This window comes from Lutra lutra, chromosome 5 (genome assembly GCF_902655055.1).
Source record: "Lutra lutra chromosome 5, mLutLut1.2, whole genome shotgun sequence".
Taxonomy (NCBI): domain Eukaryota; kingdom Metazoa; phylum Chordata; class Mammalia; order Carnivora; family Mustelidae; genus Lutra; species Lutra lutra.
The window spans coordinates 57,911,659-57,924,710 of NC_062282.1; the positions used below are offsets into that span (position 1 = coordinate 57,911,659).

At 39.8% G+C, this 13,052-nt stretch overlaps 1 protein-coding gene across 2 annotated transcripts in view; it reads left to right on the forward strand.

The window, feature by feature from the left end:
• Positions 1-13,052, forward strand: part of TENM2 (teneurin transmembrane protein 2) — a 1,307,492-nt gene that overhangs the window by 381,890 nt on the left and 912,550 nt on the right. For both annotated transcript variants that reach the window (XM_047731060.1, XM_047731061.1), the window contains one exon: positions 767-1,049. In XM_047731060.1, the coding sequence (XP_047587016.1) occupies positions 824-1,049 (226 nt within the window). In that variant the 5' untranslated portion in view covers positions 767-823. The remainder of the gene's footprint in view (positions 1-766; positions 1,050-13,052) is intronic.

Sequence of the window (13,052 nt, forward strand, 5' to 3'; positions counted from 1 at the left end):
GCTCAGGCTGGTCATCAGGTGGTTGTTCCCGTTAGACCTCTTGTGAGCAGGATCTCCTGTTGGTGGGTGACCAGGGAAGGAGCCACCTGTAATTTCAAGACACAGATTTGCAAAGGAAAGAAAACTGATTAGGAGTTTTCTCAATGTAAATAAATAAAAAAATAAAATCTTAAATATCTCAAATAAGTAAATAAAATCTTAAAAAACAATCAGAGGAAGATTGTTTGCATGTCAGGAGTGGCTTATGTTACTATTCTCCAGACCCAGCTAGGCAATTTTATATTAGCCAGATGTGACTTGGTACCATTACAAAGCTTTAGTAGCATATATGTGTGCCTCTGTACACCTTTCTTTTATTTTTATTTATTTAATTTTGATATTTGCTTTATCCCAACCTCTCCATAGCAAAAAGAGAGGGCAATTAAAGTTGGGTAAAATCAGTTTTGCTTTGAACCACTTCATAGTAAAATCTTGCATTAGTGACAGACTTATGTCATTTGTATACATATAAGAAAATCAAAAGATGAGTTATTCTAATACTTTTTTTTTCTCAAAATGTATTAACCAGCAAAAGAATTAATTTACTGTATCCAGTTGTTCTATTGAAGCTGATTGTTTAAGTATGCATTAAATATTTGCAGAAGAGATTGGGCACTGCTGACCAAATTTCCTTTTCATGTTTTTATCTGAGTCAGAGCATGAGTCAGAACTAAAGGCAGCATTTTTTTATAATCACAGTCTTGTTCTTTTTCTTTGATGTTTTTAGGTGGCAAAGTGACAAGTGCCAAAACTCAGGCCTCACTTTTCTGCCAGACCCAGAATAATGGATGTGAAGGACAGGCGACACCGCTCTCTGACCAGGGGACGGTGTGGCAAAGAGTGCCGCTACACAAGTTCCTCCCTGGACAGTGAAGACTGCCGCGTGCCCACGCAAAAGTCCTACAGCTCCAGCGAGACTCTGAAGGCCTATGACCACGACAGTAGGATGCACTATGGAAACCGAGTCACAGACCTAGTTCACCGGGAGTCAGATGAGTTTCCAAGACAAGGTAGGTAGAGCTGACCCCACTGACTTCCTCCGAGCTTCCTTAAGTTCTTGCACTGTTGCGCGTCGATCCCTGAGTTGGTAAAAACTGAAAGCAAAGCTTGCTGGCATCATCTGCCCTTTAGAGTTTAGTTTAAGACAACAATCCTTTTATCGACCCATAGCAGAATCTTGTGGGAATGACAGAAGTGCCTCTTTTGTCCTGAATGCTGAATTCCTTGACAATTTGGTGGTTGTTTTGGAGCCCCACAATGGTAGGTTTTGATAATTGTAACATAAGGCAAAGCTTTCGCTCATAAGGGGTATTCTTGAGACCATTATATATCCCTGTCCTGAGGAACACAAAATTATCTGTGGTTTTTAAACTATTTTTCTTGAATCACATATACAAACCTCCAAGAGCTCGAATTTCTACTATTTTACACATTAAGCTTCTCAGTCAGATTCTCTTTGATTAAAACCTATTTGAACCTCCCCTATCCTGTGTACTATATAATTTCTTTCCTCTTCAGATGTGGTGTTAATTTTGTGTTATGCATTTGTCTTTTTGTGTTTCAGAGCATAGGTGAACTGATGTATGTTATTACCCCATTCCACATATCATTCTCCCTGTTACTTTCACCAAAACTTATTTTTCTTTCAGTATTTTGATTTCTTTGGGGAGGAGGATATTTTTCTCAAGCACTAACAGTTGGCATTCTCTTCATATCCAATATCCATGAAGAAGAAGTTTGTTATCACTTGTCAAGGATTGCTGTAAATGTATGGACATGTAGACTGAAGCAAAAACAGTGCTGAGAGGCAGTATGGCAAGGTTGACTCACGAGGTCCATGTCTTGTGCTTTGTGTACCAGCCATGTGTGATTTACATGAAAAGCTTAGCAAACTTACAAGAGAATGCACAGAAATACAGGGAATAAGCTGGGAAGTGTTCACTCTTCCAGTGCCAAGATTCGAGGCCTTGCCTACTAGGTTATTGGCTCATTTGTTTGTAACATTGATTCTTTATTTCTTGTTTCATGCTCCTGTTCCTGAATATGGCAACTAATTCAATTCCTCTTGAGATACTTCAGCTGTGTCTCAGTTCTTTCTGGCTGCTATAACAAAATACCATAAACTGATGGCTTATAAACAATAGAAATTTATTTCATATAGTTCTGAAGGCTGAGAAGTCCAAGATACATGTACTAGCCAATTTAGTGTCTGGTGAGAGCTAGCTTTCTGGTTCTTGACAGCTATCTTTCTCTGTGTCCTCACATAGCTGAAGAGGATGGGGGGCGCTCTCTTGATTGTCTTTTATAAAGACATTAAACCCATGACTCAATCACTTCCCCAAGCCCCCGCTTCAAATACCACTGGAGATTAGGTTTCAATATAAGATTTGGCGGTTGGGGGTGGTGTAGGAAATCACAAACATTCAACTGATAGCAGCTTGGAATTCCATTCCTGGTGGAAAATACCACACATATGTATTCTCTATGCGCGCGCACGCACACACATATCTGTAGTCCATTGTTTGTTATAAAAACATGTTCTCGTATGCTCCCAGTTAGCCTAGCTCCGAATTTTATACTGAACAGAGTATTTTTAAAAAATCAGCAGAATACTAAAAAAACAATTAAAATTTTTTTAATTATTTAAAAAAATTATACTTAACAGAATATTTTTTAAAAATCAACAGTTAAAATTCTATTTCTACTACAGTTGTAGACCCTTGCAGGATACAGTTTTTATTTAATCTACACTCTCCTGTTCTGAGTTATCTTCATGTAAATAAAACATACTTCAAACAGGGGGAGGGTTGCTTGAAAATTGTTCTGTATCAAATGTCTTTGATCTGTGAGTAACTTCAACAATTGTTTTACTTCACTACGTTCCTCTCCTGACCCCAAAGTGTATGAGTGAGAATTGGGCTTAATTAATTAAGGGAGTGTTTAAATTTCAAATATAAAGTATTAGGACACTTGTTATTTCCTAGAGTGTCACTGATACAAGGCTCAAATATTTTGAAAGGTGATGCATGTTCAGCATGGTTGAAAACCTTTCATTTTCTACTAGATTTTTGGTTTTATTTACAGTGTTGCTGCATACATTTTTGTTTCTTATGATTTTGTGCTGAAATGTTGAGCCTTTTTCCTAAGTCTCATTAAAGGTGCATCCTGGTTTCTGGATCATTGTGCACTGAGCTGTAGATCCCAGATTATTGTTGAATTGTGGATTGTCCTGTCACCTTTTCCCTTATTAATATTTACATAAAATGAAACTGAATGCTTGGGATTTTATGTTCAAATATACCTTTTTTTCTTCCTGTTTAATCTTGTTCCTCTTCATTGATAATAATGGAAGTTGCTTGGCCATATCAAACCCATAGCTTTGCAATTAACAATTCACACATGCCGTGTGTTGTTATTGAGCCCATATTTGTTTGTGTAATGTGTTTGCATGAATTAAAAACTGCAGGCCAAAAGTAGAAATGAAAAGGCATTGGAAAGTATTTGCATATGCAAGTGCAGTTCCTTCTGAAGACATCTATGAATTTATGCATGAAAATGTAGTCAGAGTCTGAGTGGATCTACTTTGATGGGTTCTAAAATTGAACTCAGGAAGTAAATAAGCACATATTTAAGGAGAGGAAGAGCAGGAGATACAATCTGGCAAGCATCATAGTCAATGTGAAACTTAGCCACTACAGAGAGGGTTAAAACAAATTTTACTCTCAGGAATAACAATAATTTTTAAATGTCATGCATTTCCCATTTTATTTTCTTATTCATGAAATCGAAGAGCAGGATCATCTCAGAACTTATTAGCCTAGACGTACATTAGCAAGGATCATAGTGGGATCATCTCCTGTGGTATTCTTATTTAAAACCCAAGACACTGATCATAAAACAAACATGCTTCTCACATTCAAGCAAGTTTGGCAAACACGGTTGGATGACTCTCCAGATGCTCAGAGTGGAAACGAATTGCCAGCTTACTAAAAGTGATGTGGGGCCAGGGTCAGACCCTGTCCAGTTCCCCTGCAAGTATCTGCAAGTATCAAATGTGAGAACCTGCCAGATCCCAGCAGGAAAGAGAGGCTGGGTGTTCCCATGGGAAGCTTTTCGACGTTCCCATCAAATTATACCTTCTTCACCTGCTTTCAGCACAGGATCAGCCTCTGTTCCTAAGAAGAGGCAATGCAGTTACCTGTCTGGCCTCTATTATGCTGGATCCTCCTGGTGTGAAGGGAGAAAATTGCTGATCCTAGGTCTGTGGCCATTCGAGTAATTAGTAATTAGTAAATGACTAATGCTGCACTGAAGAGCATCCTAGTGGTCTGAGAGTTAATGCACCTGACAGAAGTGACCAGTAGTCTAATCCCCGGTCAGACCCAGCCTCAGTCTAACGTGTGAAATAGATGCCACTTCGAATAATGAAGGTCAGGCAAATGCCCAGACAGATTGTATAAGCTTGTTCTTTGGGACCCTGAAGTAGGGTAGAGAGCAGTGTGATACACAGGACATTCCCCCATGACTTGCGAGCCTCAAGTTAGTCTTGAACTCTGCTTTTGTATTATAATGTGCCTGTGACTCTGGTCTACATTCTGTGTTTCACCAGGATTAGTACACCATTTTCAGATGTATTAAACAAGAACAACAAAAGAATAATGGCTAACATCCATTGAGCACTTTCTATATGTCAGGTGTCAGTCTAAGCATTTTGCTTATATTAACCCAGGGGGACATTCACAACAGAGTTGTGAGGTGGGTTCTGTTACTACCCCTTTTTGCCGGATAAGGAAACTGAGGCACGGAGAGATTAAATAAATCATTCCAAGGCCACAAATACAGGAATTGGTGAAGACAAGTTTTAAATCCAAGAAGTTGAATGCGAGAGATGTGTCTTGAACTTGAACTACTGTGTTTGATCCCCTCCTGAATAAATAAACAAAAATAAGCCATTAATGTCCAAGTCAAAGGCTATGAAGTTCAGTATATAAACCTTTATGGCATCAACTCCTTTAAACACTTCTTACTGTAGGAACTGCACTTGTTAACTTGAATGTCCCATGAGCACTACCACCAGCACTGCTGATCTCAATTCCTATGCCCACCCGTTCGCCTCCGTTTCCACAACTGTCTCAGACTCCCTGCAGGCATTTCTACCTATAGTAGCTCTCCACAGCCACCACTGTAGGAAAAAGCTCCTGCTGTCAGAACGTGTGTCAGCTGTCAGCACCGATTCTTTGCCCTCCCCTCTAGTCATCACCTTTTCCCACAACCTCTCAACCTGGAACACTAACCAAGAAAGGTGTTACTATCTAAATGATATTGCTCAGGTAAGCAGAACTGACTGGCTTCTGTGCCAGGCGAGGCCCAGTGGGCCAGAGGGTTCAGCCAGGCTTCTCATGCCTCAAAAAGCCCTTCTTTCCAGTTAGAACTGCAAGTCTCTGGAGAGGGGGCCAAGATTGAATTCTTTCTCCGTACCTCAGGCTGTCTCTTTGGGTCAAGGTTGAGGAAAGAATTGGGGGAAGATTGGATTTTTGAAAATATGCTTGCGTCAGTTCCCTCAATGAGTTCTAGCACAGATACAACTTTCACCATTACTTTGATGCACTTAAAAAATACACAAAGACAAACACACATACACATTTTAGGTTACGTTGGATTTTGGTAGTTCATACATCGGTTTTCACTCTTGTCATCTTTAGAATAATTGAGGCAATATGTTTTACTCTGTATAACCTGTCCTGGCATAAATTTAAGCTGTGCTAGAAACTCACGAACCACTATAAGCTCAAGTGTTAACTATAGTCATTCGATCAATATATATAAGATTTGGTGAAATAATCTAGAAACCTGTGAGCATTCCACCTATACCAGAGTCTTAAAAAACTTATTTTTCGGGCGCCTGGGTGGCTCAGTGGGTTAAGCCGCTGCCTTCGGCTCGGGTCATGATCTCAGGGTCCTGGGATCGAGCCCCGCATCGGGCTCTCTGCTCAGCAGGGAGCCTGCTTCCCTCTCTCTCTCTCTCTCTGCCTGCCTCTCCGTCTACTTGTGATCTCTCTCTGTCAAATAAATAAATAAAATCTTTAAAAAAAAAAAAACAACTTATTTTTCCACTGTACCCAAAGCAACAGTTGGAAGGATTCTATTTTGAAAACCACAGCCATTTACCTACAAAGAACATCTTTTGTTTTAGTGACATTCAAGTTTGTCCGGTCAGTGTTTGGAAGGCTAAAAAGTACCTTGAGGAGATTACTTTTAATTTATTCTCCCACCTCTAGGCAGGACTTCTTTTCATAACTCAACTGAGAATAACCCGCTCCTTCTAATTCTTTGGTTGTGTTGTTGATGTATTATTATTCCTATTCCTATTCTTATTGTCATTATTATTATTTTAAGAAAAAGAGATCTTACAGTCTTTCAGTGTAATATGATCCATTGTCTCCTTGCTGGCTAACTTGAATCCTTCTTGCTTCATTTGAGAGACATATAGGAAAGCAGTTAAGAATAAAGACCCAGGGACGCCTGGGTGGCTCAGTGGGTTAAAGCCTCCTCCTTCCGCTCAGGTCATGATCCCAGGGTCCTGGGATCGAGCCCTGAATCAGGCTCTCTGCTCAGCACGGAGTCTGCTTCCCCCTCTCTCTCTGCCTGCCTCTCTGCCCACATGCGATCTCTCTCTCCCTGTCAAATAAATAAATAAATAATCTTAAAAAATAAAAAAAATTTTAAAAAAAGAATGCAGACCCAAAGGTCAACAGTCTGTACCCCAATACTGATGTGTTGCATGGGTGTGAGCTTGATCAAATTCTAGAACATAGACCCTTCTCATTTTCTCTCTCTGCAAAAGTTCCCACATTATAGTTATAGTTGTTTCTATGATTATGCATTTATCATGGTATGGATGCTATCTTTCTTTTAATAAGTGCTGAATAAATGCTAGTGGTTTTCATCATTATCATTTTAAGTTTGTTGCCAGCATCAGTGGTCAACATTGGCTCTCCACCTCTCCTAACATTGTATGCAAGAGAATATTTTTTCCTTGGATTAGTTTCTTATGACTCGCAAAAATACTGACATCTTCAAATCCAGAATTTTTCTTCCAGTTGTTGATAAAGTATGTTTGACTCCCTGTGCACCATACCTTTTGCTACCAAAGATGAACATAACTCAATATTATTTCCCTATTTTTAGAAAAAAGGAAAGATACCATCTAACAACTGTCAGCCGATGCCAACACACTGTAAGAGAGTTGCTAGTCAAACAACTTTACAAGTAAACAAAGAAAAAAGATCAGGAAAAAAAAAATGCTCTAATGTAGTGTCATTGGATACAGACTTGTTTTAAAGATGTGCACTTTATGCATAAAAATAAATGTGAATTTTAAGGCTGAGTTTGATTAAGGAAAGGTTTTATCCTTATAAACTCTGGAGAAAATTAATCCATTCTCATCACTCTATAGGTAATAACTTGGAGTCCTTGCCACTTAGTGATTCAGTCTTCTTTGGATTTTCTTTGTTGTATTCACTGCCCTTCTGGTATTAAATCTATTGTCAATTCTGCATTCTACTCTGAATCTAACTTTATCTGAAATTCTTTCCTTCTTTCTTTCTTTCTTTCTTTTTTTTTTTTTTTCTGTTTTTCTGAGATCTTCTCTAGTTTTGCCCTTAGCCGTGCTTTCTTTCTTTTCTGTGGCACTTTCTTTTTAACAGTCCATTTCCTCTAACTTCCACATTCAGTTTCTACTCTTCAAGACTTTTTCAGTTACAAGTGAAAGTAAGATAATATTCTGACTGAAACAAGCTTATGCAAAATATGTGATGCCTTATCTTACATCACTGGAGGATCTAACAGTACATCTGGACCTACATGTACCATCTCTTATTTCTCATTTTCTGACTTGGCTTTGTTCTTTGGGGAGATCTGTTTGAAGATCTCTGTTGGTAATCCTACTCTCAAAGTCTGTGCCCTCTGTAACATTGTTGGAAAGGGTCAGATCCAAATAGGCCTGATGGGGGCACATGCTGATGACTCTGTCACTCTGACTTTTCTTGGCCATGTCTTTGACTTAGGCCTGCTCTGTGCTTGGAGATGGCTTATGGTGAGTACCTTCTAAACTGGATAGAATGAATTCTATATTGGAAAGAAAGGCTCTAGTGTCAGAGTGGGTGAGGAATACTAATTGGCCTAAGACAAGATGATCCTAACCCTGCTGATACTCAAGTCTAACATAAATGGTATTTCCAAGCTCCATTTCTACTTTTCTAACTGCTCCTGGAGTATGTCTTCCTAAGTAGTCCAGTAGAAAACTTAATTGTCTTTTCCTCAAAATCTGTTTCCATTTTTATTTCCTAGCTTTTGGAAATTGGTATCACAACTCACATTTTTGGTCTTCCAAGAAGACTCTTTTTTCTTTATATTGATGTTCATCAAGTTATGATGGTTATTCTTTCTTAATTTATCTTTTGTCCAAGTTTCTCATTTCATAGGAAGCTTCCAACCTTTCAAGACTGAACAACTGCTTCATCATTTAAATTCTCTCCTTCCCTTAGTCCTTCCCCTGCCCCCCCTTTTTTTGTATCATAGATAATCTTGAATTTCTAAAACAATGCCCTATTTTTGCCCCTTCATTCAAATTAATCCAAATGTATTTTGGGGTATCCATGAGACAACTATATTAAGTTATGGTGTATAGCAATGAATAAGGCAAACACAGTCTTGTAACCACACAAACTTGGTATCCTAAAAAGAAAAGATTTAACAGATATGAAACTAGGTATGTCTGATAAACACCAAAAAGGGAAAATACCATGTGATTCTGGAGAGGCATCTAACCGAGTATTGTGCATCAGGAATGTCAGAAATCATGACATCCTTTCATACACTTGAAGGATGAGGAGTTGGATGATCAGATTGCCAAAAAATTTTCATGCAAAAGATATAGAATGTGCAGAGGTCCGGAGATGACAAATTTTGGTTGTTCTAAGAATCTAAAAGAAGTTCAAGTTAGCTGAATGTCGAGTGGGGACAAATGAGCTAGAATGGTAGGATGAAAGTGGGTCATGATGCTTTTTGAGGAGATAATGCTGGCTTCAGTTTATGGAACATATTGCAGGGAGAGTGAGGTAGGTTAGGAGAGTGTGTTTCATGGAGACAAGGGAGCTTAGTAGTCGGACTTGGAATGACGGATTTGAAAATGTTGTTAAGCCACAAAGATTGTTGACTTTTTAAGACTCTGTACAAGTGGAGGCATAATATTGTTCTGGGACTCTTAGGCATTAAGAATTTTACCTTTCTGATGCTGAGTATTTAAAGAGCCAAGAAAGGTCAATGCTTGTAATTAAGCCCTTAAATGGAAGTGCATAGATTGTTAGTTCAAGTTCTCCTGGAGTGGTAACATATGCCTGAGTATAAAAATATAGCATGGTCACAAGAGTTTAGATTTTTTCCCCTCAACTTTACTAGGTTCCTGTCTATGTAAAGAGTAGCATTCAGCAATAGAGCACCTCCTATGGATCCATGACAAGAAAAATACAGGTAAAAGATTATGTTTTATCTATCTCTTTTCTGTGTGACCACAGTACCTTGTTCATTCTCTATCATTGGCTTAGGAAATCAGAGACTCAGCATGTATGTTGGGGTGGAGGGATTAATGTTGTGTGTGCAAGTGAGTGTGTATCGTATTCCTGCTGATTGGTAACTTGACTAGCAGAGCTGAGGATGTTTAGAATGTGGCTCAATACTTTCTGGCAACTGATGGGAGAAGCATGAAGATTCAAGGACTAAAGTTTCTGGTTATGGCAACTGTCTCAATGTCAGTGCTCGTCACTGGGGTTTGAAATAGAGGACGAGCTGGTTTGTGGGTAAAGATAGGACAGCAAGTGTGGACCTTTTGAGTTGCAGGTGCCCTTAGGCCATGCACATGTAGATATCTAATAGGCAGCGGAATGTACAGGCTTTGAAATTCTCCTGAGAGATTTGAGCTGGATAGAGATTTAAGAGTTGACAGCTAATAATTTCACGGGACTCAGTGTGATCATCCAGGAAAAATGTACAAGGAAAAGAAATAAGAAGCTCACATGGGAACACAGGTAATCAATGGACAGGAAAAAGAGGAAGATCCTGAAAAGAGAGTGGGGAAAAAAAATTCCTTTGCACGCTCTACTCAGTCCCAATTTGACTGCGTATTCCAGGCATAAATAAATCATATAGCTCTGATTTTATTTCCCACTCCCCTACTCAGAGGTGGCCTCCTTTTTATTCCTTAAATCAGAGGTCACAAAGTTAATGCACACAGGCATACGTAGCCCCTAGATATGTTTAGTCCAGCTTACAGATGGCTTTAGAAATGTTGAATCGAGTGCCTGTAGCCAGTCCATTCACATTCCAGTTTGCCACAGGCCACATCTCTTGCCTTTTGTCTTCTCCGGTTCTCTCCTCAGTCACTGACTTTCTCTGCCCAGCCCCTGAAGGCCATAGCAATAGCCAAAATAACACGTACCTTCCTCTGCCCATTTCTTCTTTGTAGAATACTTATCTGCCTATTCCAAATCCCATCTTCCCACAAGGCTTCATGTATGAACCACCTCTTTGGTGAAACCTCTGCCTTCTGAACTCGGGTAGCCCTTCATGAGCTGTTATTGTTACTCTTAGCCTAGGTCTGAGTGAATGACTCAGCATACAGGGCATGTAGCTTCGGACTCCCGCGAAAAGGAAGATAACCAAAACACTGTGCAGTTTGGTGCTGTGACTCATGGTTGCGACTCTAAGAGAATTTATTCTTATTAGTGGCTTGTTTCCTGTTCCAAGAAGAATTTAAAGCACACCTCAGAAAAGGAGCTTAGAACTTAGAACACGTGGGCTGTGTGTCTGTCCAGCATGACAGTATCAGATCCTACACTGTGAAATGCCAACTTGCAGGAGTTTTCCCTCACACACCCTGACATTCATATATTGCACTAACATTTGCTTTTTGTGAGTACTGGTGATCACTCTCAGCTTTTCTGTGCTGGAGCCACAGATTGCCGTCGTGCCTCTGTAGGGACCTACTGTGTCATATGTGTAGGAGGCCTTTGGTGCAATGTGATCTGTGACAGGATATAATTCCGACCGGGAGCTTTAGAGAAACAGCTGTGAGAGATGGAGTAATTGCCAATGTCGGGCTCACTATGCCTTACGGTGTGGGTCCAGGAGGGGTGCCACCCCACCCACTGATGAATCATCACACTGATATTATCAAAGGAGACATTACATTTTCAGTGTCATGTTTTAGGTTTATAATTTAATTTTCAGCTCTGGCAATTCCAGAAGCAACCCTCTGGACATATGAAGAGGAGGGGGCTGGTGTGTACCCAAAATGAATTCATGTTCATTTCTTGAGCACCTTAATTGGCATGCATATCTCCCAAGCCTCTCTCCGTGCTGTAGCCAAACTCCCTTGCACCAAGTTACTCAATATTCCTCCTGCACTGACTGCTTTCCTTTCCACTCAACCTCAAGCCAGATCTACTTTAGCAATAAATCTCTGCTGGGAGCGATCAGAACAAATACAGAGTGTGCACAAAGATATTAAAAATAAGCACAACACAGACTTATTTAATAATGTCCAACAGTCTTTTATAATATTTGGAATATTTTCCCAAAGTTACTATGAGCATTATCTTTAATGCATTTTCTCAAAGATAGAAAGATCTTTTGGGGAATTCAAAAACAACAACAAAAAGAAACAGAAAATCAGATGGACTCCGTTTTATTCGCGGTTGAATCTGTTATTCTCCTTCCTTTTCAGGTCTTTTTCTTTGGCCATAGCCACAAAATGTGAAGCTTCTCTTTGTTCACCCTGATTTATGAATAGTAGGCATTGGGCAGTTGCTGTCCCAGTGGGATGCATTTTATTTTAAAAATAGTTTGCAGCACTTCCTTTTAAATCCCCCCATGTCTCCTGCCACCTTGGCCGTCTAATACATGCTTCTCGGTTCGTCCTTGTGCAGGTGAAGTCCGCTTCACGTGTGGGAATTAAAGCACTGAATTTATCTGTAGCACTTTGAACCAAAACGTGGAATTTATTTAAAGAGTAATTCCAATGGATTAAATATGTTGCTATGGATCTGTTTGCTGGAACATTGAGAGAAGGGTCTCAATGTTTAATGTTTAATGCCCTAATGTTTAATGTCCTAAAAAAAAAAAAAAATCCAGTCAACTGCAAGGCAAACATCCAAAGCCCAAACACATTCCTCTCAAAATGACTGCCAGCTCAGGTGATGTAATCACTTGAAGACCTCTGTTCATCGGACAGCTGTGGGTTCAAATTCTTCTTAGTTCACAATGACAATTTAGTGAATGCTCACACTCTGACCCCCATTTGTATGTGTCGCAAAAGCCCTGCCTGGAGATGACCCACTTCACACTTTCTGCTTCACAAACTCAGAGACTGAACAGCGGGGAGGCTACAGCAAAGCACTGAGTTGTCTTCCCTGAGCAGTGAGGGGACAGCGAAGGTGGCTGGAACCCTATGCCATTTCTGTCTCTGGACGGGTGGTAACTCATTAGACTCTACTGGGGAGTTTTGAAAAGTTCCCATGCCCAAACCCTGCCCAGGACTAATTAAATCATTGGAAGGTTGGACTAAGGCATCAACATTTTTATATAAATATCTCAAAGGATTGAGTGTAACTGGATGAACTCTGTAGAATATAACCACTTCTTTGGTAACTGATAGCATTTCAGACATACAGGCCCTCCTGCTTGGGATAGTAACTTGGAATCTCCCTTTCCACTGAGAAGCCCATCATTCTAGCTTTAATAGAGCTTCCTAATCTCTAGAGGGTTTTGCTTAATAAATGCCATGTTGCTGGGAGCTCATTATATAGTATTTCCAAACCAATAACGAGCAGCCATTTTCCTGCATATTTGGTGTTCCAAGTCCCTGGTTGTCAGGATCCACCTCTGTTCTGAGTCCGAGGAAGCAAGTGGACTGATTCGTTTAGCACTCCTACGTCTTATCTTACATTCTGCTGAAC